At 56.8% G+C, this 27,989-nt stretch overlaps 2 protein-coding genes across 3 annotated transcripts in view; one reads left to right on the top strand and one right to left on the bottom strand.

The window, feature by feature from the left end:
• PTCD3 (pentatricopeptide repeat domain 3) lies at positions 1 to 27,419 on the bottom strand. The gene is made up of 12 exons (XM_061549276.1): positions 27,121 to 27,419; positions 23,342 to 23,397; positions 23,014 to 23,056; positions 22,554 to 22,599; positions 19,861 to 19,929; positions 18,117 to 18,221; positions 17,512 to 17,635; positions 9,068 to 9,177; positions 7,140 to 7,357; positions 6,398 to 6,485; positions 3,331 to 3,391; positions 1 to 1,555 (listed from the first exon to the last, which is right to left on the bottom strand). The coding sequence occupies exons 1-12, from the start codon at positions 27,195 to 27,197 to the stop codon at positions 660 to 662; spliced, it is 1,893 nt and encodes a 630-aa protein (XP_061405260.1). The 5' UTR covers positions 27,198 to 27,419; the 3' UTR covers positions 1 to 659.
• Positions 9,254 to 27,989, top strand: part of LOC133340878 (uncharacterized) — a 33,640-nt gene continuing 14,904 nt past the window's right edge. The window contains exons 1-2 of one of the 2 annotated variants that reach the window (XM_061549340.1): positions 9,254 to 9,362; positions 22,507 to 22,719. The gene's annotated coding sequence lies outside the window, so the exon portion shown is untranslated. The remainder of the gene's footprint in view (positions 9,363 to 22,506; positions 22,720 to 27,989) is intronic. The other variant, XM_061549341.1, reaches the window with a different exon arrangement.

Raw genomic sequence — 27,989 nt, 5'->3', positions numbered from 1 at the left:
CACAATCACCACCACAACCAGCACCACCACCACAATCATCACCACCATCACCACAATCACCACCACCACCACAATCACCACAACCACCACCACCACCAACACCACCACAATCACCACCACCACAACCACCACAACCACAATCATCACCACCACAACCACCACCACCACAACCACCACCACCACAACCACCACAACCACCACAATCATCACCAGAACCACCACCACAACCATAACCACCACCACAATCATCACCACCACAACCACAATCACCACCACAACCACCACCACAATCATCACCACCACCACCACAATCATCACCACAACCACAATCACCACCACCACCACAACCACCACCACAATCATCACCACCACCACCAGTGGCGGCTCCTGCAAAATCTCTCAGGGGGGGCAAATGTCTGGATGATTGATAAGGATAAGGTCCACCCATGCAATGGATCAATTAACAGCTTAAGCATGTAAAGGCAACTTCACTTCTTTAATATTAATGAGAAATAAAGTGACTCTTACAATACATCTTGTTTGTTTCTATACTCACTATTAAAACAAACCACTCAAGTTTATTTTATTAAAGATTCCACTAGGTGGCGATAAATTATATTGTTGGATGAAACGTGCTTACGTATGATGACGTAAGCACGTTAGGGCTCGCCCTCCCGGAAGCCATAGAGAATGCATTGGAGCGCCCGCCGTTCGAAAAAAAACATCTTCGAATGTAAGTCTATGGGGCCACTCGGGGCGATTCTCAGCCGGAGTGAAATCGCCCAAAAAGAGGCGGTACTCCACAGAACGTGACATGACGCTGATTGGACTATATCCAGAGGCTGGCAATGACGGCTAGCGTGACTCTGTGGATGAATGACATTGGTGGTGCGTCGCCCAATCGCCCTAATGAAGAAACCGCCCCTGACCACCACCACAATCACCACCACCACAACAATCACCACAATCACCACCACCACCACAATCACCACAACCACAATCACCACCACAATCATCACCACAACCACAATCACCACCACAACCACAATCACCACCACAACCACCACCACCACAATCACCACCACAATCATCACAATCACCACTACCACAACCACCACAATCACAATCATCACCACCACAAACACCACAATCATCACCACAACCACAATCACCACCACCACCACAACCACCACCACAATCATCACCACCACCACCACAACCACCACAATCATCACCACAACCACAATCACCACCACCACCACAATCACCACCACAACCACCACAACCACCACCACCACAACCACCACCACAATCACCACCACCACAACCACCACCACCACCATCGGCACTGGGCGTGGTGTTGGCCACACCACCGCCTCGTGTGCCACCGTGCCGGCCTTCGCAGGCGCTGCACACTCACAGCACTTGCCCCGACAGTCTGCTGAGGCTACTCGGGGGACCTCTGTCTTTACCAGCAGCAGGTCCTTGCGGTCAGTGTCCTTCTGGCGCAGCACAGGGATGGCGCTGATGATAGCGTTGTACGTGTACAAGTTGCCTACACACACACAGCACACACGCTTAGTACACACGCAACACACACATGCAGTACACACGCAGCACACACACAGCACACACGCAGCACACACACACGCAGCACGCAGCACACACACGCAGCACACACGCAGCACACACACGCAGCACACACGCAGCACACACACACAGCACACACACAGCACACACACACAGTACACACACAGCACACACGCAGCACACACGCAGCAGCACACACGCAGCACACACACAGCACACACACAGCACACACGCAGCACACACACAGCACACACACAGCACACACGCAGCACACACACGCAGCACACACGCAGCACACACGCAGCACACACGCAGCACACACACAGCACACACACGCAGCACACACACAGCACACACACAGCACACACGCAGCACACACTTAGTACACACGCAGCACACACGCAGCACAAACTTAGTACACACACAGCACACACACAGCACACACACGCAGCACACACACAGCACACACACAGCACACACGCAGCACACACACGCAGCACACACACAGCACACACGCAGCACACACACAGCACACACTTAGTACACATGCAGCACACACGCAGCACACACTTAGTACACACGCAGCACACACACAGCACACACACAGCACACACACAGCACACACGCAGCACACACGCAGCACACACACGCAGCACGCACACGCAGCAGCACACACACAGTACACACACACACAGCACACACATACACCACACACACACCACACACATACACCACACAGCTCACACACACACAGCACACACACCACACATACACCACAGACAGCACACACACACAGCACACACACACAGCACACACCACACACACACAGCACACACACATACAGCACACACACAGTACACACACACACAGCACACACGCAGCACACACACAGCACACACACGCAGCCCACAAGCAGCACGCACAGCGCACAGGTGTAAGTGTGAGTAGGTGTGTGTGTGTGCAGGTGTGTGCAGGTGTGAGTAGGTGTGAGTGGGGGTGTGAGCAGGTGTGGGTAGGTGTGAGTAGGTGTGAGTAGGGGTGTGTGGGTGTAAGTGTGAGTAGGTGTGAGTGGGTGCGAGTGTGTGTGGGTGTGAGTGTGTGTGTGCAGGTGTGTGTGGGTGTGTGTAAGTGTGTGCAGGTATGAGTAGGTGTGAGTGGGTGTGAGTGGGTGTGAGTAGGTGTGTGTAAGTGTGTGCAGGTGTGCGTGGGTGTGTGTAAGTGTGTGCAGGTATGAGTAGGTGTGAGTGGGTGTGAGTAGGTGTGTTTAAGTGTGTGCAGGTGTATGTGTGTGTGTGCAGGTGTGTGTGGGTGTGTGCAGGTGTATGTGTGTGTGTGCAGGTGTGTGTGGGTGTGTGCAGGTGTATGTGTGTGTGTGCAGGTGTGTGTGGGTGTGAGTGGGTGTGAGTGGGTGTGAGTAGGTGTGTGTAAGTGTGTGCAGGTGTATGCAGGTGTGAGTGGGTGTGAGCAGGTGTGTGGGTGTGAGTGGGTGTGAGTAGGTGTGTGTAAGTGTGTGCAGGTGTATGTGTGTGTATGCAGGTGTGTGTGGGTGTGAGTAGGTGTGTGTAAGTGTGTGCAGGTGTATGCAGGTGTGAGTGGGTGTGAGTGGGTGTGTGTAAGTGTGAGTAGGTGTGTGTAAGTGTGTGCAGGTGTGTGCAGGTGTGTGTGGGTGTGTGCAGGTGTGTGCAGGTGTGTGTGTAAGTGTGTGCAGGTGTGTGCAGGTGTGAGTGGGTGTGAGCGCACCTTTCAGTCCAGAGTTGTTCATCTCCACGAAGAGGTTGAACGCTTCCTCCGCTGCTCGGTGCTGCAGACGACAAAGGTTCCCCACCCCCCCCCCACGATGTGGCCTGTTAGATTGTGTGTTCTTGCATGTGCACGTACGTGTGCTTGTGTCTGCGTGTGTACGTGAGTGTGTACGTGTGCTTGTGTCTGCGTGGGTACGTTGTTCTTGCTTGTGCACGTACGTGTGCGTGTGTCTGCGTGTGTACGTGAGTGTGTACGTGAGTGTGTACGTGTGCTTGTGTCTGCGTGTGTACGTTGTTCTTGCTTGTGCACGTACGTGTGCTTGTGTCTGCGTGTGTACGTTGTTCTTGCTTGTGCACGTACGTGTGCGTGTGTCTGCGTGTGTATGTGAGTGTGTACGTGAGTGTGTACGTGTGCTTGTGTCTGCGTGTGTACTTGAGTGTGTACGTGAGTGTGTACGTGAGTGTGCACGTGTGTACGTGAGTGTGTACGTGTGCGTGTGTATGTGAGTGTGTACGTGTGCTTGTGTCTGCGTGTGTACTTGAGTGTGTACGTGAGTGTGTACGTGAGTGTGCACGTGTGTACGTGAGTGTGCACGTGTGCGTGTGTACGTGAGTGTGTACGTGTGCTTGTGTCTGCGTGTGTACTTGAGTGTGTACGTGAGTGTGTACGTGAGTGTGCACGTGTGTACGTGAGTGTGTACGTGTGCGTGTGTACGTGAGTGTGTACGTGTGCTTGTGTCTGCGTGTGTACTTGAGTGTGTACGTGCGTGTGTACGTGAGTGTGCATGTGTGTACGTGAGTGTGTACGTGTGCGTGTGTATGTGAGTGTGTACGTGTGCTTGTGTCTGCGTGTGTACTTGAGTGTGTACGTGAGTGTGTACGTGAGTGTGCACGTGTGTATGTGAGTGTGTACGTGAGTGTGTACGTGAGTGTGTACGTGAGTGTGCACGTGTGTACGTGAGTGTGTACGTGTGCGTGTGTACGTGAGTGTGTACGTGTGCTTGTGTCTGCGTGTGTACTTGAGTGTGTACGTGAGTGTGTACGTGAGTGTGCACGTGTGTACGTGAGTGTGTACGTGTGCGTGTGTACGTGAGTGTGTACGTGTGCTTGTGTCTGCGTGTGTACGTGAGTGTGTACGTGAGTGTGCACGTGTGTACGTGAGTGTGTACGTGTGCGTGTGTACGTGAGTGTGTACGTGTGCTTGTGTCTGCGTGTGTACGTGAGTGTGTACGTGAGTGTGCACGTGAGTGTGTACGTGTGTACGTGAGTGTGTACGCGAGTGTGTACGTGAGTGTGTACGTGAGTGTGTACATGTGTACGTGAGTGTGTATGTGTGTACGTGAGTGTGTACGTGAGTGTGTGTACATGAGTGTGTACGTGTGCTTGTGTCTGCGTGTGCACGTCAGTGTGTACGTGAGTGTGTACGCGAGTGTGTACGTGAGTGTGTATGAGTGTATGTGAGTGTGTACGTGTGCTTGTGTCTGCGTGTGCACGTGAGTGTGTACGTGAGTGTGTACGTGAGTGTGTACGTGTGTATGTGAGTGTGTACGTGAGTGTGTACGTGTGCTTGTGTCTGCGTGTGCACGTCAGTGTGTACGTGAGTGTGTACGTGAGTGTGTATGAGTGTATGTGAGTGTGTACGTGAGTGTGTACGTGAGTGTGTATGTGTGTATGTGAGTGTGTACGTGAGTGTGTACGTGTGCTTGTGTCTGCGTGTGTACGTGAGTGTGTACGTGAGTGTGTACGTGTGCTTGTGTCTGCGTGTACATGTGCGTGTGTACGTGAGTGTATACGTGAGTGTGTACGTGAGTGTGGGGAGCGGTGGCGCAGCAGTTAGTGCGCTGCGCCACAAACCCGGCGACCCGAGTTCGATTCCCGCTCACGGCCACCCAACACCGGTGACGATTGTCTGAACCGGTCCTGGGCCTCCCCTAGGTCGACTCAGCCTCAACCGATTACCTGGTGCGGTGTGTAAACATCGCCACTCGGGAGACAAAGGCGGCCGGGCGTGGTGCTGCATACCCACCCCCTCGCATGCCGTGCCGGCCTTCGTAGATGCTACTCGCTAACAGCACTACCTATGAGATGTTCACTCAAAACTGCTCTAGAGGAGTTGTACTACACCCCTAGCTGCCACTGCAATTTAGTGGCCTAAAATACAATGTTTCGCTCCGGATGATCGCTGCAAAGTACGCAAAAGTATGATCTGTGTTTTTTGATTTAGTGCGCCGATCTTAAAGGTGCATTGAAACATGTTGATACTCCGACTGATGCTCCTGCTGCTGTTGTTGTGGAGTGACTCATGCGGCCAGCTATGGCGACAGGGTTGTTGGTGGTACATGTTGTTGACGTCGTTTATTGTAAAAACTCGGTCACAGTTCCTATGACCTGCACTGTTTCATTGCTTTCATGGCTTTATTTTGGTGATTTTCGAAAAGTTTTTTGGTTTGGCCATGTTTGTTTGTTGTAGTACAGAGTTAGACTGATGGCCTTAATCTAAGATGTCTTGTGGTTGTTGTTGTTCGACTTGCACCCCACTGGGATTTTTGCACACAGCGTTGGTGTACTGTGATTTTTTTCTGCAATGTTTTGCTGGCTTTTCTTGGATTTTCTGTTTGCACTTAGTCACATAGTCACTTGAAGATGTTTTCTTGTTCATGTTTTTGTTTTCTGTTTGTTGCGGTTGCACCCGATTCAAGAGCCGAATGGCTCACAGGGCTAGATACCTAATACATGAACTTTGATGTGCGTTAGTGCATTAGTGCATCGGTGCGACAGTGCGTTAGTGCATCAGTGCGTTAGTGCGTGTGCATCAGTGCGTTAGTGCATGTGCATCAGTGCGTTAGTGCATCAGTGCGTTAGTGCGTTAGTGCATCAGTGCGTTAGTGCGTGTGCATCAGTGCGTTAGTGCGTGTGCATCAGTGCGTTAGTGCGTTAGTGCATCGGTGCGTTAGTGTGTTAGTGCATCAGTGTGACAGTGCGTGTGCATCAGTGCGTTAGTGAGTTAGTGCATCAGTGCGTCAGTGCGTCAGTGCGTCAGTGCATCGGTGCGACGGTGCACCCACCTTGACCATGCCCTGGATCATGGCGCAGTAGGAGTGAGCATCCCGCTCCGGCATGGAGTTGAAGATCCTCTCCGCGTTGTTCCCCGCCCTACAAAGACAAAGGTCCCCCGTGTAGCCTCAACAGACGGTCGGGGCAAGTGCCGTTAGCGAGTAGCGCCTACCAAATGCAGGTGTGCACACGCCACGCCGGGTACTCAGTCAAGGCCACCCGACACTGCCATTGGTCGTGAGCGGGAATCGAAACTCGGGTGGGCGGTTTCGTAGCGGAGTGCGCTAACCGCAGCGCCACCGCTCCCTGCCGTGGTCACGCGCACAGCGCCGCCGGCGCTGGTTAGCGAGCGCCTATTAAGAGCTCGGAGCGCCACGTGCGCGGTTATGGGGGGTGGTACACACGCACACACGCGCGTGTGTGCGTGTGTGTGGATATGTGCACGCAAACTCCAAATATACAGCAGCAGGCGTCAGGGTCGGGATCGCACCCACGACCTCCTGCACACCAGGCGATGTAGTTAACATCTCCTAGCCACCGTGATGATGATGATGATGAGAGAGAGACACGCAAACTCCAAATCTACAGCAGCAGGCGTCAGGGCCGGGATCGAACCCACGAACCTCCTGTCAACCAGGCGAGCTAGTCAACATCTCCTAGCCGCCGTGTTTGCCCGACCCGTCGCCCACGCTCGCACCGCCCCGGTTACCGGCAACGCAACGGAGCCACCCCATGGGGGGACCTCACCCCCACCTCCAGGTGCGCTCCGGGATGGCCGCGCCGCCCCGTCTCCGGCCTGCGGGGCCTGCGGGGCCTGCGGGGCCTGCGGGGCCTGCGGGGCCTGCGGGGGCCGCAACTTCCCTCTCTCCGCCCTCGGCCCCCGCCTCCTCCTCCGCCTCCGCCTCCATCACCGCGGTCTCCGCCACCACGGGGCTCTCTCCATCCATTTCGCGGTCGGCGAGCACCCCGACCTGAGATCACACGCACCCCCCCCACCCCGCCCCGCCCCACCCCGCCACCACAGCAGACGCACGGACACGTACAGGCAAAGATTCACCCCCCCCCCCCTGCACCTCCCCCCGGTGTAGCTCACACAGGATGCTGGGGCAAGTGGTGTTAGCGAGCGCTTGTGACGGACTGCACAGTGCTCTGGCCCATGTCTCTACTGTGTCTCCTGTGTCTCCGTGTCTCCTGTGTCTCCATGTCCCCGTGTCTCTGTGTCCCTGTGTCTCCGTGTCCCCGTGTCTCCGTGTCTCCGTGTCTCCGTGTCTCTGTGTCCCTGTGTCTCCATGTCCCTGTGTCTCCATGTCCCCGTGTCTCCGTGTCCCCGTGTCCCTGTGTCCCTGTGTCCCCGTGTCTCCGTGTCTCCGTGTCCCTGTGTCTCCATGTCCCTGTGTCTCCATGTCCCTGTGTCTCCATGTCCCTGTGTCTCCTCTGTCTCCATGTCCCTGTGTCCCCGTGTCTCCGTGTCTCCGTGTCCCTGTGTCTCCATGTCCCTGTGTCTCCGTGTCCCTGTGTCTCCATGTCCCTGTGTCTCCATGTCCCTGTGTCTCCATGTCCCTGTGTCTCCTCTGTCTCCATGTCCCTGTGTCCCCGTGTCTCCGTGTCTCCGTGTCCCTGTGTCTCCATGTCCCTGTGTCTCCATGTCCCTGTGTCTCCGTGTCCCTGTGTCTCCGTGTCCCCGTGTCTCCGTGTCTCCGTGTCTCCGTGTCCCTGTGTCTCCGTGTCCCCGTGTCTCTGTGTCCCTGTGTCTCCGTGTCCCCGTGTCTCCGTGTCTCCGTGTCTCCGTGTCTCTGTGTCTCCATGTCCCCGTGTCTCCGTGTCCCCGTGTCCCTGTGTCCCTGTGTCCCCGTGTCTCCGTGTCTCCGTGTCCCTGTGTCTCCATGTCCCTGTGTCTCCATGTCCCTGTGTCTCCATGTCCCTGTGTCTCCTCTGTCTCCATGTCCCTGTGTCCCCGTGTCTCCGTGTCTCCGTGTCCCTGTGTCTCCATGTCCCTGTGTCTCCGTGTCCCTGTGTCTCCATGTCCCTGTGTCTCCATGTCCCTGTGTCTCCATGTCCCTGTGTCTCCTCTGTCTCCATGTCCCTGTGTCCCCGTGTCTCCGTGTCTCCGTGTCTCCGTGTCCCTGTGTCTCCATGTCCCTGTGTCTCCATGTCCCTGTGTCTCCGTGTCCCTGTGTCTCCGTGTCCCCGTGTCTCCGTGTCTCCGTGTCTCCGTGTCCCTGTGTCTCCGTGTCCCCGTGTCTCTGTGTCCCTGTGTCTCCGTGTCCCCGTGTCTCCGTGTCTCCGTGTCTCCGTGTCCCCATGTCTCCATATCCCCGTGTCTCCGTGTCTCCGTGTCTCCATGTCCCTGTGTCTCCATGTCCCCGTGTCTGTGTCTCCGTGTCCCCGTGTCTCCGTGTCTCCGTGTCTCCGTGTCTCCATGTCCCTGTGTCTCTGTGTCCCTGTGTCTCCGTGTCCCCGTGTCTCCGTGTCTCCGTGTCTCTGTGTCTCTGTGTCCCTGTGTCTCCGTGTCTCCGTGTCCCCGTGTCTCTGTGTCCCTGTGTCTCCGTGTCTCCGTGTCTCCATGTCCCTGCTGTCTCCGTATCCCCATTGCCAACAAGCCTGTCTCCGTGTCCATATTGCCGATCGTGTCCCCGTGACCCCGTGTCCCCGTGACCCCGTGACCCCGTGTCGCCCCTTACCCCGGCAGCTTCCTCCTTCAGCATTGTGGGGCTGCCCTCTGGCTCCCGGTCGCCGTAGAAACAGAGCAGGTCCAGCAGGCGGTTGGCCGTCTCCATGGGAACGGCCGTTCCTACGCAGACAAACAACGCGGCGCACGCGCAGGGCGCCCGCGGCAACCAAACGAGTTGAGCGGCTGGAACATCAAGCGGCCACGTGCGACGGGACTGCTGCGCGGGACTACTGCTGGTGCTTGTAACGAGCGGGCGGGCGGGTGAGCGGGCGAGTGAACGAGCGAGCGGGCGAGCGAGTGGGCAGGTGAGCGAGCGGGTGAGCGAGCGGGCGGGTGAGCGAGCGGGCGAGCGAGAGGGCAAGTGAGTGAGCGACTCAATGTCCTGCACGAGGCTGTAGTGGGTCACTGAGTGAGTGAGCAGGTGAGTGAGTGAGTGAGCGAGTGAGTGAGCAGGTGAGTGAGTGAGTGAGCAGGTGAGTGAGTGAGTGAGCAGGTGAGTGAGTGATTGAGCAGGTGAGTGAGTGAGTGAGTGAGCAGGTGAGTGAGTGAGTGAGCAGGTGAGTGAGTGAGTGAGGTGAGCAGGTGAGTGAGTGAGTGAGCAGGTGAGTGAGTGAGTGAGTGAGCAGGTGAGTGAGTGATTGAGCAGGTGAGTGAGTGAGTGAGTGAGCAGGTGAGTGAGTGAGTGAGCAGGTGAGTGAGTGAGTGAGTGAGCAGGTGAGTGAGTGAGTGAGCAGGTGAGTGAGTGAGTGAGCAGGTGAGTGAGTGAGTGAGTGAGCAGGTGAGTGAGTGAGTGAGCGAGTGAGTGAGTGAGTGAGTGAGCAGGTGAGTGAGTGAGTGAGCAGGTGAGTGAGTGAGTGAGTGAGCAGGTGAGTGAGTGAGTGAGCAGGTAAGTAGTGAGTGAGTGAGCAGGTGAGTGAGTGAGTGAGCAGGTGAGTGAGTGAGTGAGCAGGTGAGTGAGTGGGTGGGCAGGTGAGTGAGTGTGAGTGAGTGAGCAGGTGAGTGAGTGGGTGGGTAGGTGAGTGTGTGAGTGAGTGAGTGAGCAGGTGAGTGAGTGAGTGAGCAGGTGAGTGAGTGAGAGCAAGTGAGTGAGTGAGTGAGCAGGTGAGTGAGTGAGTGAGCAGTGAGTGAGTGAGTGAGTGAGCAGTGAGTGAGTGAGTGAGCAGGTGAGTGAGTGAGTGAGCAGGTGAGTGAGTGAGTGAGCGAGTGAGTGAGCAGGTGAGTGAGTGATGAGTGAGTGAGTGAGCAGGTGAGTGAGTGAGTGAGTGAGCAGGTGAGTGAGTGAGTGAGCAGGTGAGTGAGTGAGTGAGTGAGCAGGTGAGTGAGTGAGTGAGCAGGTGAGTGAGTGAGTGAGCAGGTGAGTGAGTGAGTGAGTGAGCAGGTGAGTGAGTGAGTGAGCGGGTGAGTGAGTGAGTGAGTGAGTGAGCAGGTGAGTGAGTGAGTGAGCAGGTGAGTGAGTGAGTGAGTGAGCAGGTGAGTGAGTGAGTGAGCAGGTAAGTGAGTGAGTGAGTGAGAGTGAGCAGGTGAGTGAGTGAGTGAGCAGGTGAGTGAGTGAGTGAGTGAGCAGGTGAGTGAGTGAGTGAGCAGGTGAGTGAGTGAGTGAGTGAGCAGGTGAGTGAGTGAGTGAGCAGGTGAGTGAGTGAGTGAGCAGGTGAGTGAGTGAGTGAGTGAGCAGGTGAGTGAGTGAGTGAGCAGGTGAGTGAGTGAGTGAGTGAGCAGGTGAGTGAGTGAGTGAGCAGGTGAGTGAGTGAGTGAGCAGGTGAGTGAGTGAGTGAGCAGGTGAGTGAGTGAGTGAGTGAGCAGGTGAGTGAGTGAGTGAGCAGGTGAGTGAGTGAGTGAGTGAGCAGGTGAGTGAGTGAGTGAGCAGGTAAGTGAGTGAGTGAGTGAGCAGGTGAGTGAGTGAGTGAGCAGGTGAGTGAGTGAGTGAGCAGGTGAGTGAGTGAGTGAGCAGAGTGAGTGAGTGAGTTGAGTGAGCAGTGAGTGAGTGAGTGCAGGTGAGTGAGTGAGTGAGCAGGTGAGTGAGTGAGTGGCAGGTAATGAGTGAGTGAGTGAGCAGGTGAGTGAGTGAGCAGGTGAGTGAGTGAGTGAGCAGGTGAGTGAGTGAGTGAGCAGGTGAGTGAGTGAGTGAGTGAGCAGTGAGTGAGTGAGTGAGCAGGTGAGTGAGTGAGTGAGTGAGCAGGTGAGTGAGTGAGTGAGCAGGTAAGTGAGTGAGTGAGTGAGCAGTGAGTGAGTGAGTGAGCAGGTGAGTGAGTGAGTGAGCAGGTAGTGAGTGAGTGAGTGAGCAGGTGGTGATTGAGTGAGCAGGTGAGTGAGTGAGTGAGTGAGCAGGTGAGTGAGTGAGTGAGCAGGTGAGTGAGTGAGTGAGTGAGCAGGTGAGTGAGTGAGTGAGCAGGTGAGTGAGTGAGCAGGTGAGTGAGTGAGTGAGTGCAGGTGAGTGAGTGAGTGAGCAGGTGAGTGAGTGAGTGATGAGCAGTGAGTGAGTGAGTGAGCAGTGAGTGAGTGAGTGAGCAGGTGAGTGAGTGAGTGAGCAGGTGAGTGAGTGAGTGAGCAGGTGAGTGAGTGAGTGAGCAGGTGAGTGAGTGAGTGAGTGAGCAGGTGAGTGAGTGAGTGAGCAGGTGAGTGATGAGTGAGCAGGTAAGTGAGTGAGTGAGTGAGCAGGTGAGGAGTGAGTGAGCAGGTGAGTGAGTGAGTGAGCAGGTGAGTGAGTGAGTGAGCAGGTGAGTGAGTGAGTGAGTGAGCAGGTGAGTGAGTGAGTGAGCAGGTGAGTGAGTGAGTGAGTGAGCAGTGATGAGTGAGTGAGCAGGTAAGTGAGTGAGTGAGTGAGTGAGCAGGTGAGTGATGACAGGTGAGTGAGTGAGTGAGCAGTGAGTGAGTGAGTGAGCAGGTGAGTGAGTGAGTGAGTGAGCAGGTGAGTGAGTGAGTGAGCAGGTGAGTGAGTGAGTGAGTGAGCAGGTGAGTGTGAGTGAGCAGGTAAGTGAGTGAGTGAGTGAGCAGGTGAGTGAGTGAGTGAGCAGGTGAGTGAGTGAGTGAGTGAGCAGGTGAGTGAGTGAGTGAGCAGGTAAGTGAGTGAGTGAGTGAGCAGGTGAGTGAGTGAGTGAGCAGGTAAGTGGTGAGTGAGTGAGCAGGTGATGAGTGAGTGAGCAGGTATGAGTGAGTGAGTGAGCAGGTGAGTAGTAGTGACAGGTGAGTGAGTGCGTGAGTGAGCAGGTGAGTGAGTGAGTGAGCAGGAGTGAGATGAGTGAGCAGGTGAGTGAGTGAGTAGTGAGTGAGCAGTGAGTGAGTGAGTGAGCAGGTGAGTGAGTGAGTGAGTGAGCAGTGAGTGAGTGAGTGAGCAGGTAGTGAGTGAGTGGTGAGCAGGAGTGAGTGAGTGAGCAGGTGAGTGTGAGTGAGCAGGTGATGAGTGAGTGAGCAGGTGAGTGAGTGAGTGAGCAGGTAAGTGAGTGAGTGAGTGAGCAGGTGAGTGAGTGAGTGAGCAGTAAGTGAGTGAGTGAGTGAGCAGGTAGTGAGTGAGTGAGCAGGTAGTGAGTGAGTGAGTGAGCAGGTGAGTGAGTGAGTGAGCAGGTGATGAGTGAGTGAGTGAGCAGGTGAGTGAGTGAGTGAGCAGTGAGTGAGTGAGTGATGAGTGAGCAGGTGAGTGAGTGAGTGAGTGAGCAGGTGAGTGAGTGAGTGAGCAGGTGAGTGAGTGAGTGAGTGAGCAGGTGAGTGATGAGTGAGCAGGTAAGTGAGTGAGTGGTGAGCGGTGAGTGTGAGTGAGTGATGAGCAGGTAATGAGTGAGTGAGTGAGCAGGTGAGTGATGAGCAGTGAGTGAGTGAGTGAGTGAGCAGGTGAGTGAGTGAGTGAGCAGGGTGAGTGAGTAGTGAGCAGGTGAGTGAGTGAGTGAGCAGGTGAGTGAGTGAGATGAGTGAGCAGGTTAGTGAGTGAGTGAGTGAGCAGGTGAGTGATGAGTGAGCAGTGAGTGAGTGAGTGAGCAGGTAAGTGAGTGAGTGAGTGAGCAGGTGAGTGAGTGAGTGAGCAGGTGATGAGTGAGTGAGTGAGCAGGTGAGGATGAGTGAGCAGTAAGTGAGTGAGTGAGTGAGCAGGTGAGTGAGTGAGTGAGCAGGTAAGTGAGTGAGTGAGTGAGCAGGTAGTGAGTGAGTGAGCGTGAGTGAGTGAGTGAGTGATGGCAGGTGAGTGAGTGAGTGAGCAGGTGAGTGAGTGAGTGAGTGAGCAGGTGAGTGAGTGAGTGAGCAGGTGAGTGAGTGAGTGAGTGAGCAGGTGAGTGAGTGAGTGAGTGAGTGAGCAGGTGAGTGAGTGAGTGAGCAGGTGAGTGAGTGAGTGCAGGTAAGTGAGTGAGTGAGGAGCAGGTGAGTGAGTGAGTGAGCAGTAAGTGAGTGATGAGTGAGCAGGTGAGTGAGTGAGTGAGCAGGTGAGTGAGTGAGTGAGCAGGTGATGTGAGTGAGTGAGCAGGTGAGTGAGTGAGTGATGGTGAGCAGTAGTGAGTGAGTGAGCAGGTAAGTGAGTGAGTGAGTGAGCAGGTGAGTGAGTGAGTGAGCAGGTAAGTGAGTGAGTGAGTGAGCAGGTGAGTGAGTGAGTGAGCAGGTGAGTGAGTGAGTGAGTGAGCAGGTGAGTGAGTGAGTGAGCAGGTGAGTACGTGAGTGAGTGAGGCAGGTGAGGTGAGTGAGTGAGCAGGTGAGTGAGTGAGTGAGAGGTGAGGAGTGAGTGAGCAGGTGAGTGAGTGATGTGAGCAGGTGAGTGAGTGAGTGAGAGGTGAGTGAGTGAGTGAGTGAGGCTAGGTGAGTGAGTGAGTGAGCAGGTGAGTGAGTGAGTGAGCAGGTAAGTGAGTGAGTGAGTGAGCAGGTGAGTGAGTGAGTGAGCAGGTGAGTGAGTGATGTGAGCAGGTGAGTGAGTGAGGAGTGAGCAGGTAGTGAGTGAGTGAAGTGAGCAGGTGAGTGAGTGAGTGAGCAGGTGACGTGAGTGATGTGAGTGAGCAGGTGAGTGAGTGAGTGAGCAGGTAAGTGAGTGATGGAGGAGTGAGCAGGTGAGTGAGTGAGCAGGTGAGTGAGTGAGTGAGCAGGTGAGTGAGTGAGTGAGCAGGTGAGTGAGTGAGTGAGTGAGCAGGTGAGGAGTGAGTGAGCAGGTGAGTGAGTGAGTGGGAGTGAGCAGGTGAGTGCAGGTGGGAGTGAGAGGTGATGAGTGACTTGAGTGAGCAGGTGTGAGTGAGTGAGCAGGTGAAGTGAGTGTGAGTGATGCAGCAGGAGTGAGTGATGTGAGTGAGCAGGTTAGTGCGTGAAGGAGTGAGCAGGTGAGTGAGTGAGTGAGTGAGCAGGTAAGTGAGTGAGTGATGTGAGCAGGTGAGTGAGTGAGTGAGCAGGTGGTGATGTGAGTGATGTGAGCAGGTGAGTGAGTGAGGAGCAGGGTGAGTGAGTGAGTGAGCAGGTGAGTGAGTGAGTGAGCAGGTGAGTGAGTGAGTGAGTGAGCAGGGCGTGAGTGAGTGAGTGAGTGAGCAGGTGAGTGAGTGAGTGAAGGTGAGCAGGTGAGTGAGTGAGGAGTGAGTGCAGTGAGTGAGGTGAGTGAGGGATTGAGGCAGGTAGTGAGTGAGTGAGTGAGGCAGGTGAGTGAGTGAGTGAGCAGGTGAGTGAGTGAGTGAGCAGGTGAGTGAGTGAGTGAGTGAGTGAGCAGGTGAGTGAGTGAGTGAGCAGGTACGTGAGTGAGTGAGTGAGCAGGTGAGTGAGTGAGGCGCAGGTAAGTGAGTGAGATGAGTGACGCAGGTGATGTGAGTGAGTGAGCAGGTGAGTGAGTGAGTGAGTGAGCAGGTGAGTGAGTGAGTGAGCAGTGAGTGAGTGAGTGAGTGAGCAGGTGAGTGAGGTGAGTGAGCGAGTGAGTGAGCAGGTGAGTGAGTGAGTGAGCAGTGAGTGAGTGAGTGAGCAGGTAAGTGAGTGAGTGAGTGAGCAGGTGAGTGAGTGAGTGAGCAGTGAGTGAGTGAGTGAGTGAGCAGGGATGAGTGAGTGAGCAGGTAAGTGAGTGAGTGAGTGAGCAGTGAGTGAGTGAGTGCAGTAAGTGAGTGAGTGAGTGAGCAGGTGAGTGAGTGAGTGAGGTGAGTGAGTGAGTGAGTGAGTGAGCAGGTGAGTGAGTGAGTGAGCATGAGTGAGAGAGTGAGTGAGCAGGTGAGTGAGTGAGTGAGCAGGTGAGTGAGTGAGTGAGTGAGCAGGTGAGTGAGTGAGTGAGTGAGTGAGCAGGTGAGTGAGTGATGAGCAGGTGAGTGAGTGAGTGAGAGGTAAGTGAGTATGAGTGAGCAGGTGAGTGAGTGAGTGAGCAGGTAAGTGATGAGTGAGTGAGCAGGTGAGTGAGTGAGTGAGCAGGTGATGAGTGAGTGAGCAGGTGAGTGAGTGAGTGAGTGAGCAGGTGAGTGAGTGAGTGAGTGAGTGAGCAGGAGTGAGTGAGTGAGCAGGTAAGTGAGTGAGAGTGAGCAGGTGAGTGAGTGAGTGAGCAGGTAAGTGAGTGAGTGAGTGAGCAGGTGAGTGAGTGAGTGAGCAGTGAGTGAGTGAGTGAGTGAGCAGGTGAGTGAGTGAGTGAGCAGGTGAGTGAGTGAGTGAGTGAGCAGGTGAGTGAGTGAGTGAGCAGGTGAGTGAGTGAGTGAGTGAGTGAGCAGGTGAGTGAGTGAGTGAGTGAGTGAGCAGGTGAGTGAGTGAGTGAGCAGGTGATGAGTGAGTGAGCAGGTAAGTGAGTGAGTGAGTGAGCAGGTGAGTGAGTGAGTGAGCAGGTAAGTGAGTGAGTGAGTGAGCAGGTGAGTGAGTGAGTGAGCAGGTGAGTGAGTGAGTGAGCAGGTGAGTGAGTGAGCAGGTGAGTGAGTGAGTGAGCAGGTGAGTGAGTGATTGAGTGAGCAGGTGAGTGGGAGTGAGCAGGTGAGTGAGTGAGTGAGTGAGCAGGTGAGTGAGTGATGTGAGCAGGTAGTGAGTGAGTGAGTGAGCAGGTGAGTGAGTGAGTGAGCAGGTAGAGTGAGTGCGTGAGCAGGTGAGTGAGTGATCGTGAGCAGGTAGGTGAGTGAGTGGTGAGCAGGTGAGGAGTGAGTGAGCAGGTAAGTGAGTGAGGAGTGAGCAGGTGAGTGAGTGGAGTGAGCAGGTAGTGACGTGAGTGAGTGAGCAGGTGAGTGAGTGAGTGAGCAGGTGAGTGAGTGAGTGAGTGGAAGGTGAGTGAGTGCAGCAGTGAGGTGAGTGAATGGAGTGAGTGAGCAGGTGAGTGAGGTGAGTGAGCAGGTGAGTGAGTGAGTGATGAGCAGGTGAGTGATGTGAGTGAGCAGGTGAGTGAGGCGAGTGAGTGAGCAGGTGAGTGAGTGAGTGGCGCAGGACAGTGAGTGAGTGAGTGAGCAGGAAGTGAGGAGTGAGTTGAGCAGGTGAGTGAGTGAGTGAGCAGGTGAGTGAGTGAGTTGAGTGAGCAGGTGAGTGAGGTGAGTGAGCAGGTAAGTGAGTGAGTGAGTGGCAGGTGAGTGAGTGAGTGAGCAGGTAAGTGAGTGAGTGAGCAGGTGAGTGATGTGAGTGAGCAGGTTAGGTGAGTGAGTGAGCAGGGTGAGTGAGTGAGTGAGCAGGTGAGTGAGTGAGTGACGTGAGCAGGTGAGTGAGTGAGTGAGCAGGTGAGTGAGTGAGTGAGTGAGCAGGTGAGTGAGTGAGTAGAGCAGGTGAGTGAGTGAGTGAGTGAGCAGGTGAGTGAGTGAGTGAGCAGGTGAGTGCGTGATGTGAGCAGGTGAGTGAGTGAGTGACTGAGTGAGTGAGCAGGTGAGTGAGTGAGCGAGCGACTCACTGGCCTGGATGAGGCTGTAGTGGGTCACTGAGTGAGCGGGTGAGTGAGCCAGTGAGTGAATCAATGAGCGAGTGAGTGGTTGAGTAAGCAGGTGAGTGAGTGAGTGAGCAGGTGAGTGAGTGATCGTGAGCAGGTGAGTGAGTGAGCGAGCGACTCAATGTCCTGGACGAGGTTGTAGTGGGTCACTGAGTGAGTGAGCAGGTGAGTGAGTGAGTGATGTGAGCGATGTGAGTGAGCAGGTGAGTGAGTGAGCAGGTGAGTGAGTGAGCAGGTGAGTGAGTGAGTGAGCAGGTGAGTGAGTGAGTGAGCGAGCGAGCGAGTGAGTGAGTGAGCAGGTGAGTGAGTGAGCAGGTGAGTGAGTGAGCAGGTGAGTGAGTGAGTGAGCAGGTGAGTGAGTGAGCAGGTGAGTGAGTGAGTGAGCAGGTGAGTGAGTGAGTGAGTGACTGAGTGAGTGAGCAGGTGAGTGAGTGAGCGAGCGACTCACTGGCCTGCACGAGGCTGTAGTGAGCCAATGAGTGAGTGGGCGAGTGAATCGGCGAGCGAGTGAGTGGGCGAGTGAGCGAAATCAGTGAGCATGTGAGCGAGCGGGTGAGCGACCGCGTGAGCGAGCAAGCGAGCGAGCGGGGGAGCGAGCGGGCGACTGAGCGAGTGACCGCGCGAGCGAACGAGCGGGGGCGACTCACCGGCCTGCACCAGCGAGTCGTACATGAGGGTGGCAGCTTGCGCGTGGCGCAGCGCGATCAGCTCCTGCAAGGCCTCCACGCTGGCGCCCTCCCTCAGCGGACGCAGCTGCTGCGGCATGAACCCCTGCCGCGCACACGGACACAAATCGTTGCACCTCATGAGTTGGCGATGACGTCACCTGCTGCTGCTGCTGCTGCTGCTCTAGTTAAGAACGCGAGACAGAGCAGAGCCCCTCACCATTCTGGCGAATTGCCCGATGGATGCAATTACCAGCGAAACGTCGTGCTACTCAAAACTTGCAAATGTTGTGGTTTCACGCTTCAACACACCGGTGGGCTAAAGCAGCGAACTATTTCGTATTTTGTCAACGTGACACTTTTTTTTGCCGATTGGCCGTGTCGGGTGGTGGAGGGTTACGACACATTTATAAATAACGCAGCCATCTAAACCCAAACACGTTGATTATGAACAAGGACAAAGATCCCCCGCGTAGCGCACACAGGCTGTTGGGGCAAGTGCTGTCGGCGAGTATGAGGTGCGGGTGTAACAGGTGTGGCGTGAGCGGGTGTGAGGAGCTGTGAGGATGTGTGAGGAGGTGTCCTACTGGAATGTGAGGCTCCGCCTGCTGCTTGGTGAACAGGTGAGGGTAGTTGTTGACGATGTATTTCGCTGCATTCTTCCCCGACTCTTGAGCCAGCTTAAAGAGTTTCTGTCGACACACGACGCACACACACACACACACACGTTACACACAGACACACGTTACGCACACACATGTTACACACACACGTTACACACACACGTTACACACACGTTACACACACACACGTTACACACACACACGTTACACACACACACGTTACACTTACATACACACGTTACACACACACGTTACACACACACACGTTACACACACGTTACACACACACACACACGTTACACACACACACACGTTACACACGTTACACACACACGTTACACACACCGTTACACACACGTTACACACACACACGTTACACCAACACACACACACACACGTTACACACACACACGTTACACACACACACACGTTACACACGTTACACACACACACACACGTTACACACACACACACACACGTTACAGACACACAAGTTACACACAAGTTACACACACACACACGTTACAGACACACACACACGTTACACACACACACACGTCACACACACACACGTCGCACACACACACGTCGCACACACACACGTCGCACACACACACGTCGCACACACACACGTCACACACACACACACACGTTACACACACACACGTCACACACACGTTACACACACACACACACGTTACACACACACACACACACGTTACAGACACACACACACACACGTTACACACAAGTTACACACACACGTTACAGACACACACACACGTTACACACACACACACGTACACACACACAACGTCGCACACACACACGTCGCACACACACACGTCGCACACCACACACGTCGCACACACACACGTTACACACACACACACACGTTACACACACACACGTCACACACACGTTACACACACACACGTTACACACACACACACGTTACACACACACACTTTACACACACACACGTTACACACACACACACGTTGCACACACACACACACGTTACACACACACATTACACACACACACGTTACACACACGTACGTTACACACACACACACGTTACACACACACATTACACACACACACATTACACACACATTACACACACACACGTTACACACACGTTACACACACACACGTTACACACACACACGTTACACACACACACGTTACACACACGTTACACACACACACACGTTACACACACGTTACACACACGTTACACACACACACGTTACACACACACACGTTACACACACACACGTTACACACACACACGTTACACACACGTTACACACACACAGACACTCGCTGGGTTTTATCCGCCCGGCGCTCCGCTCGTTGTTGCGAGCGTCGCTCCTCCGCCCTCCGCCCTTGCTGGTTAGCGACTGCACGAACCTCCGCAAGACACAAACTCGCGCTCACTCGCGCACACTCTCACCCGCACACTCGCCCACCCACTCACTCGCCCACACTCTCACCCGCACACTCGCTCACCCACCCACTCACTCGCGCACACTCTCACCCGCACACTCACTCACCCACTCACTCGCGCACACTCTCACCTGCACACTCACTCACCCACTCACTCGCGCACACTCTCACCCGCACACTCACTCACCCACTCACTCGCGCACACTCTCACCCGCACACTCGCCCACCCACTCACTCGCCCACAGTACCTCACCTGCTCGGCCATGTTGATCGGGGTGAGGTAGCGATCATCCTGGAGGGTGTAGTGCCACGCAGTTGGGTCCTGAGCGGAGACGGCACACCGACAAAACCAGGGAGATATTTCTACAGCGCGCACATACAGGACGGTGTACGCACGCGTGAACGTGTGCGTGTGTGTGTGTGTAACGCCAATGGATGGGCAGGTGTGGTGGTGGTGGTGGTGAGGGTGTGTGTAATCTCAGTCGGTGGGCAGGGGCGGTGGTGGTGGTGGTGGTGAGCATGTGTGTAATCTCAGTCGGTAGGCAGGGGCGGTGGTGGTGGTGGTGGTGAGGGTGTGTGTAATCTCAGTCGGTGGGCAGGGGTGGTGGTGGTGGTGAGGGTGTGTGTAATCTCAGTCGGTGGGCAGGGGCGGTGGTGGTGGTGGTGGTGAGGGTGTGTGTAATCTCAGTCGGTGGGCAGGGACGGTGGTGGTGGTGGTGAGGGTGTGTGTAATCTCAGTCGGTGGGCAAGGGCGGTGGTGGTGGTGGTGGTGAGGGTGTGTGTAATCTCAGTCGGTGGGCAGGGGGCGGTGGTGGTGGTGGTGGTGAGGGTGTGTGTAATCTCAGTCGGTGGGCAGGGGCGGTGGTGGTGGTGGTGGTGAGGGTGTGTGTAATCTCAGTGGGTGGGCAGGTGTGGTGGTGGTGAGCGTGTGTGTAATCTCAGTCGGTGGGCAGGTGTGGTGGTGGTGAGCGTGTGTGTAATCTCAGTCGGTGGGCAGGGGGCGGTGGCGGTGGTGGTGGTGAGCGTGTGTGTAATCTCAGTCGGTGGGCAGGGGCGGTGGTGGTGGTGGTGGTGAGGGTGTGTGTAATCTCAGTCGGTGGGCAGGGGCGGTGGCGGTGGTGGTGAGGGTGTGTGTAATCTCAGTCGGTGGGCAGGGGCGGTGGCGGTGGTGGTGGTGAGGGTGTGTGTAATCTCAGTCGGTGGGCAGGGGCGGTGGTGGTGGTGGTGAGGGTGTGTGTAATCTCAGTGGGTGGGCAGGGGGCAGTGGTGGTGGTGGTGGTGGTGAGCGTGTGTGTAATCTCAGTCGGTGGGCAGGTGTGACGATCGTGGGGTTGGTGGTGGTGGTGGTGGTGAGCATGTGTGTAATCTCAGTCGGTGGGCAGGGGTGGTGGTGGTGGTGGTGAGGGTGTGTGTAATCTCAGTCGGTGGGCAGGGGTGGTGGTGGTGGTGGTGGTGAGGGTGTGTGTAATCTCAGTCGGTGGGCAGGGGTGGTGGTGGTGGTGGTGGTGAGGGTGTGTGTAATCTCAGTCGGTGGGCAGGGGTGGTGGTGGTGGTGGTGGTGAGGGTGTGTGTAATCTCAGTCGGTGGGCAGGGGGCGGTGGTGGTGGTGGTGAGGGTGTGTGTAATCTCAGTCGGTGGGCAGGGGTGGTGGTGGTGGTGGTGGTGAGGGTATGTGTAATCTCAGTCGGTGGGCAGGGGCGGTGGTGGTGGTGGTGGTGAGGGTGTGTGTAATCTCAGTCGATGGGCAGGGGCGGTGGTGGTGGTGAGCGTGTGTGTAATCTCAGTCGGTAGGCAGGTGTGGTGGTGGTGGTGGTGAGCGTGTGTGTAATCTCAGTCGGTGGGCAGGTGTAGTGGTGGTGGTGAGCGTGTGTGTAATCTCAGTCGGTGGGCAGGGGCGGTGGCGGTGGTGGTGGTGAGGGTGTGTGTAATCTCAGTCGGTAGGCAGGGGCGGTGGCGGTGGTGGTGGTGAGGGTGTGTGTAATCTCAGTCGGTGGGCAGGTGTAGTGGTGGTGGTGGTGGTGAGCGTGTGTGTAATCTCAGTGGGTGGGCAGGGGCGGTGGTGGTGAGGGTGTGTGTAATCTCAGTCGGTGGGCAGGGGGCGGTGGTGGTGGTGGTGGTGGTGGTGAGGGTGTGTGTAATCTCAGTCGGTGGGCAGGGGGCGGTGGTGGTGGTGGTGGTGGTGGTGAGGGTGTGTGTAATCTCAGTCGGTGGGCAGGGGGCGGTGGTGGTGGTGAGGGTGTGTGTAATCTCAGTCGGTGGGCAGGAGCGGTGGTGGTGGTGAGGGTGTGTGTAATCTCAGTGGGTGAGCAGGTGTGGTGGTGGTGGTGTGTGTAATCTCAGTCGGTGGGCAGGGGCGGTGGTGGTGGTGAGGGTGTGTGTAATCTCAGTGGGTGAGCAGGTGTGGTGGTGGTGAGGGTGTGTGTAATCTCAGTGGGTGGGCAGGGGCGGTGGTGGTGGTGGTGGTGAGGGTGTGTGTAATCTCAGTCGGTGGGCAGGGGGCGGTGGTGGTGGTGGTGAGGGCGTGTGTAATCTCAGTCGGTGGGCAGGGGCGGTGGTGGTGGTGGTGGTGAGGGTGTGTGTAATCTCAGTCGGTGGGCAGGGGCGGTGGTGGTGGTGAGGGTGTGTGTAATCTCAGTGGGTGAGCAGGTGTGGTGGTGGTGGTGAGCGTGTGTGTAATCTCAGTCGGTGGGCAGGGGGCGGTGGTGGTGGTGGTGAGGGTGTGTGTAATCTCAGTGGGTGGGCAGGGGGCAGTGGTGGTGGTGAGGGTGTGTGTAATCTCAGTCGGTGGGCAGGTGTGACGATCGTGGGGTTGGTGGTGGTGGTGGTGGTGAGCGTGTGTGTAATCTCAGTCGGTGGGCAGAGGCGGTGGTGGTGGTGGTGAGGGTGTGTGTAATCTCAGTCGGTGGGCAGGGGCGGTGGTGGTGGTGGTGGTGTGGCAGACCCTACCGGGGCCACGGTGCGGGCAAGGCATCTCAGCACGGCCGTGCGCTCCCTGGATCACAGGGAACACACGACAACTCATCACGTGACGTGTCGCGGCACGTGAAGCATCCGTGGCATCACGTCGCAGTGCCGGTCACTGCGCTTGACGCCGCAGCACGCGGCGCTCCAGGTGATCACGTGACATAAACGGGAGTACCAGCAGAGGTGTGCACGTGACGCGAACGTGTGATGTGTGCACGTGTGTGACGTGTGTCCGTGACGCGCGTGTGCGACGCGCGTGCGTGACGCGTGTGTGCGACGCGCGTGTGAAGCGTGTGTGTGACCCATGTGTGTGTGTGTGTGACACAAATGTGCGTGACGCGTCGTGTGCGACGCGCGTGTGAAGCGTGTGTGTGACCTATGTGTGTGTGTGTGACCCATGTGTGTGTGTGTGACACATATGTGCGTGACGTGTGGCACAAACCATGTCTTCCGTCGGGGAATGACAATTCCACCTTGGAGAGGCTCTGAGCAGACGGGCGCACACACCACCAACACACGTCCCACATTACCACCACGCACACCTCTACGTGACCACACGCACGGCAAAGATCCCCCATGTAGCCTTGACAGACTTTTGACCATCACCACCACCAACCCCTGCCATAATCACCACCAGCATCTACTGCCACCATCAATCACCACCACCAATCACTGCCATCACCACGACCAACCACTGGCACCATCACCAACCACTGCCACCATCACCACCACCACCATCATCATCATCTTAGGGACATGGCCAAAGTCACCTGATCGCTTCTCTGCTGACACCTGCTGCTGGGCACGGACGATGCTCGTGCAGAAGCTGCTCACGGGGACAGGGAGACACAGAGACACGGGGACAGGGAGACACGGGGACAGGGAGACACGGGGACAGGGAGACACGGAGACAGGGAGACACGGAGACACGGGGACATGGAGACACGGGGACAGGGAGACACGGGGACAGGGAGACACGGGGACAGAGAGACAGGGAGACACGGGGACAGGGAGACACGGGGACAGGGAGACACGGGGATAGGGAGACACGGGGACACGGAGACACGGGGACAGGGAGACACGGGGACAGGGAGACAGGGGGACAGGGAGACACGGGGACAGGGAGACACGGGGACACGGAGACAGGGAGACACGGGGGACAGGGAGACACGGGGACAGGGAGACACGGGGACACGGAGACACGGGGACAGGGAGACACGGGGGACAGGGAGACACGGGGACAGGGAGACACGGGGACAGGGAGACACGGGGACAGGGAGACACGGAGACACGGGGACAGGGAGACACGGGGACAGGGAGACACGGGGACAGGGAGACACGGGGACAGGGAGACACGGGGACAGGGAGACACGGGGACAGGGAGACACGGGGACAGGGAGACACGGGGACACGGGGACAGGGAGACACGGGGACAGGGAGACACGGGGACAGGGAGACAGGGAGACAGCGAGACACGGGGACAGGGAGACACGGGGATAGGGAGACACGGGGATAGGGAGACACGGGGACAGGGAGACACGGGGACAGGGAGACACGGGGGCAGGGAGACATGGAGACAGGGAGACACGGGGACAGGGAGACACGGGGACAGGGAGACACGGGGACAGGGAGACACGGAGACAGGGAGACACGGGGACAGGGAGACACGGGGACAAGGAGACACGGGGACAGGGAGACACGGGGACACGGGGACAGGGAGACACGGGGACAGGGAGACACGGGGACAGGGAGACAGGGAGACAGCGAGACACGGGGACAGGGAGACATGGGGATAGGGAGACACGGGGACAGGGAGACACGGGGACAGGGAGACACGGGGGCAGGGAGACACGGGGACAGGGAGACACGGGGACAGGGAGACACGGAGACAGGGAGACACGGGGACAGGGAGACAGGGAGACAGGGAGACACGGAGACAGGGAGACACGGAGACAGGGAGACACGGAGACAGGGAGACACGGAGACAGGGAGACACGGAGACAGGGAGACAGGGAGACACGGGGACAGGGAGACACGGGGACAGGGGGACACGGGGACAGAGAGACACGGGGACAGGGGGACACGGGGACAGGAGACACGGAGACACGGAGACAGGGAGACACGGAGACAGGGAGACACGGAGACAGGGAGACAGGGAGACACGGAGACAGGGAGACACGGAGACAGGGAGACACGGAGACAGGGAGACACGGGGGACAGGGAGACACGGAGACAGGGAGACACGGAGACAGGGAGACAGGGGGACACGGGGACAGGGAGACACGGGGACAGGGAGACACGGGGACAGGGAGACAGGGAGACACGGAGACAGGGAGACACGGGGACAGGGAGACACGGGGACAGGGAGACACGGGGACAGGGAGACACGGGGACAGGGAGACACGGGGACAGGAGACACGGGGACAGGGAGACACGGGGACAGGGAGACACGGGGGACAGGGAGACACGGGGACAGGGAGACACGGGGACAGGGAGACACGGGGACAGGGAGACACGGGGACAGGGAGACACGGGACAGGGAGACACGGGGACACGGGGACAGGGAGACACGGGGACACGGGGACAGGGAGACACGGGGACAGGGAGACACCGGGGACAGGGAGACACGGGACAGGGGGACACGGGGACAGGGAGACACGGGGACCAGGGAGACACGGGGACAGGGAGACACGGGGACAGGGAGACACGGGGACACGGGGACAAGGGAGACACGGGGACAGGGAGACAGGGAGACACGGGGACAGGGAGACACGGGGACAGGGAGACACGGAGACACGGGGACAGGGAGACACGGGGACAGGGAGACACGGGGACAGGGAGACACGGGGACAGGGAGACACGGGGACACGGGACAGGGAGACACGGGGACAGGGAGACACGGGGACAGGGAGACAGGGAGACACGGAGACAGGGAGACACGGGGACAGGGAGACACGGGGACAGGGAGACACGGGGACAGGGAGACACGGGGACAGGGACAGGAGACACGGGGACAGGGAGACACGGGGACAGGGAGACACGGGACAGGGAGACACGGGGACAGGGAGACAGGGAGACACGGGGACAGGGGACAGGGGGACAGGGAGACACGGGGACAGGGAGACACGGGGACAGGGAGACACGGGGACAGGGAGACACGGGGACAGGGAGACACGGGGACACGGGGACAGGGAGACACGGGGACACGGGGACAGGGAGACACGGGGACAGGGAGACACGGGGACAGGGAGACAGGGAGACAGCGAGACACGGGGGACAGGGAGACACGGGGACAGGGAGACACGGGGACAGGGAGACACGGGGACAGGGAGACACGGGGACACGGGGACAGGGAGACACGGGGACAGGGAGACACGGGGACAGGGAGACACGGGGACAGGGAGACACGGGGACAGGGAGACACGGGGACAGGGAGACACGGAGACACGGGGACAGGGAGACACGGGGACAGGGAGACACGGGGACAGGGAGACACGGGGACACGGGGACAGGGAGACACGGAGACACGGAGACAGGGAGACACGGGGACAGGGAGACACGGGGACAGGGAGACACGGGGACAGGGAGACACGGGGACAGGGAGACACGGGGACAGGGAGACACGGGGACAGGGAGACACGGGGACACGGGGACAGGGAGACACGGGGACAGGGAGACACGGGGACAGGGAGACACGGGGACAGGGAGACACGGGGACAGGGAGACACGGGGACAGGGAGACACGGAGACAGGGAGACACGGGGACAGGGAGACACGGGGACAGGGAGACACGGGGACACGGGGACAGGGAGACACGGGGACAGGGAGACACGGGGACAGGGAGACACGGGGACAGGGAGACACGGGGACAGGGAGACACGGAGACAGGGAGACACGGGGACAGGGAGACACGGGGACAGGGAGACACGGGGACAGGGAGACACGGGGACAGGGAGACACGGGGACACGGGGACACGGAGACATGGGGACAGGTGATGATTGTTAGTTTATTGTACAAGTGTCGAGTAATCATGGTGATGTTGTTGTTGTTGTAGGAGTGGTTGGTGTTAGTTGTTGTGGTGTTTCGCAGCTCTTGTGGTTGTGATCTCGTGGTTGTGGCTGTACCCCGCGGTGGCATGCTGTGCTCTAGAGTTATAATGAATTGATGTTGTTGTTGATTGTTGTTGTTGTATCATGGTTGCTGTACATTACAGTACTTGTAGTAACGATGGTACCGGTTGGTGGTGGCTGTGATCACGTGACTGTACCTCGTGGTGGTGGTGGTGGTGGAGGGTTGCTGTATGATTATCGTGATTGTTGTCAATGCTGTTGATTGTTGTTGGTCGTTGTATGCAGATTGTTGTGCGGTAGTTGTGGTTGGTGAGTGGCAGTGATCACGTGGTGCGTGGTGGTGCTGCTGGGTTGCCGCATTGCGAGCGTGCGTGCGAACGCTGTTGTCGTCGTCGTGGTTACTGGCTGTCGTCAAGGTTACAGGCTGTCGTCAAGGTGACTGGCTGTCGTCATGGTGACTGGCTGTCGTCATGGTTACCCGTTCTCCCTGCTCCTCTGCGCGACCCTGAGCAGCGCGTGTCTCTGCGGCCCCAGCCTGCTCACGTGCGCCGCCATCTTACTAAGGGGGGAGGGGAGGGAACGAATTCGTGACGTCACTTCCGGTTGTCATGCATTGCCGCGGTGCATCGTCGATGAAACGCGAAGGGAGAGAAGGAATCGCAACACAATGACACTTTGCGAGGCGTTTAAAATAAATAAATAAATAATGAGCGACGTTTCGGGCAATCGTCCATCCACATGCGGATGCGTCACTTCCTGTCTAGTTTTCTGACGCCCCGCCGCCATCTTACCAGGGGGGGGGGGGGGGGTTGCTTCTCGACTTCCGGCGGAACAGCATAAAGTGACGTCACTTCCGTGAAATAAACTTTTAAAATCACAATTTTTCATGTTGATAATAAAAAAAACAATTGTTTTGAGTATAACATGCTTAATTAGCTCAAATGTAAACAAAAAACGCCGTGCCCTGTTAATGGACAAATGTTTAAAAAATATATTTAAAAGAGGCCAGCCGCCCCCCATGATTTACACTGCCAATAACAAAGACAAAGATCCACCATATAACCTTAAGAGATTTCGATTTAAAGCTTTCGTGACTGTAGGGATTCATCTTCTTGGTTCTTTCGGTAAAGTCACGTAGAAGGGAAGTAATAAAATAATAAAAATAAAACATAATAAAACAATTCTCACTATTCTCACTTTTTTATTATTTTATTACTTCCCTTCTACGTGACTTTACCGAAAGAACCAAGACGATGAACCTTAAGAGACTGTTGGGGCAAGTGCTGCTAGCGAGCAGCAACTATGAAGTCCAGCACTGTGCACACGAAAGGGTGGGTGGGTGGCCAG

The sequence above is a fragment of the Lethenteron reissneri genome, chromosome 10 (genome assembly GCF_015708825.2).
Source record: "Lethenteron reissneri isolate LAM-NWPU_2019-01 chromosome 10, ASM1570882v1, whole genome shotgun sequence".
Taxonomy (NCBI): domain Eukaryota; kingdom Metazoa; phylum Chordata; class Hyperoartia; order Petromyzontiformes; family Petromyzontidae; genus Lethenteron; species Lethenteron reissneri.
The sequence above is the reverse complement of the archived record's forward strand: the minus strand, read 5'-3'. Positions and strand labels throughout refer to the sequence as shown.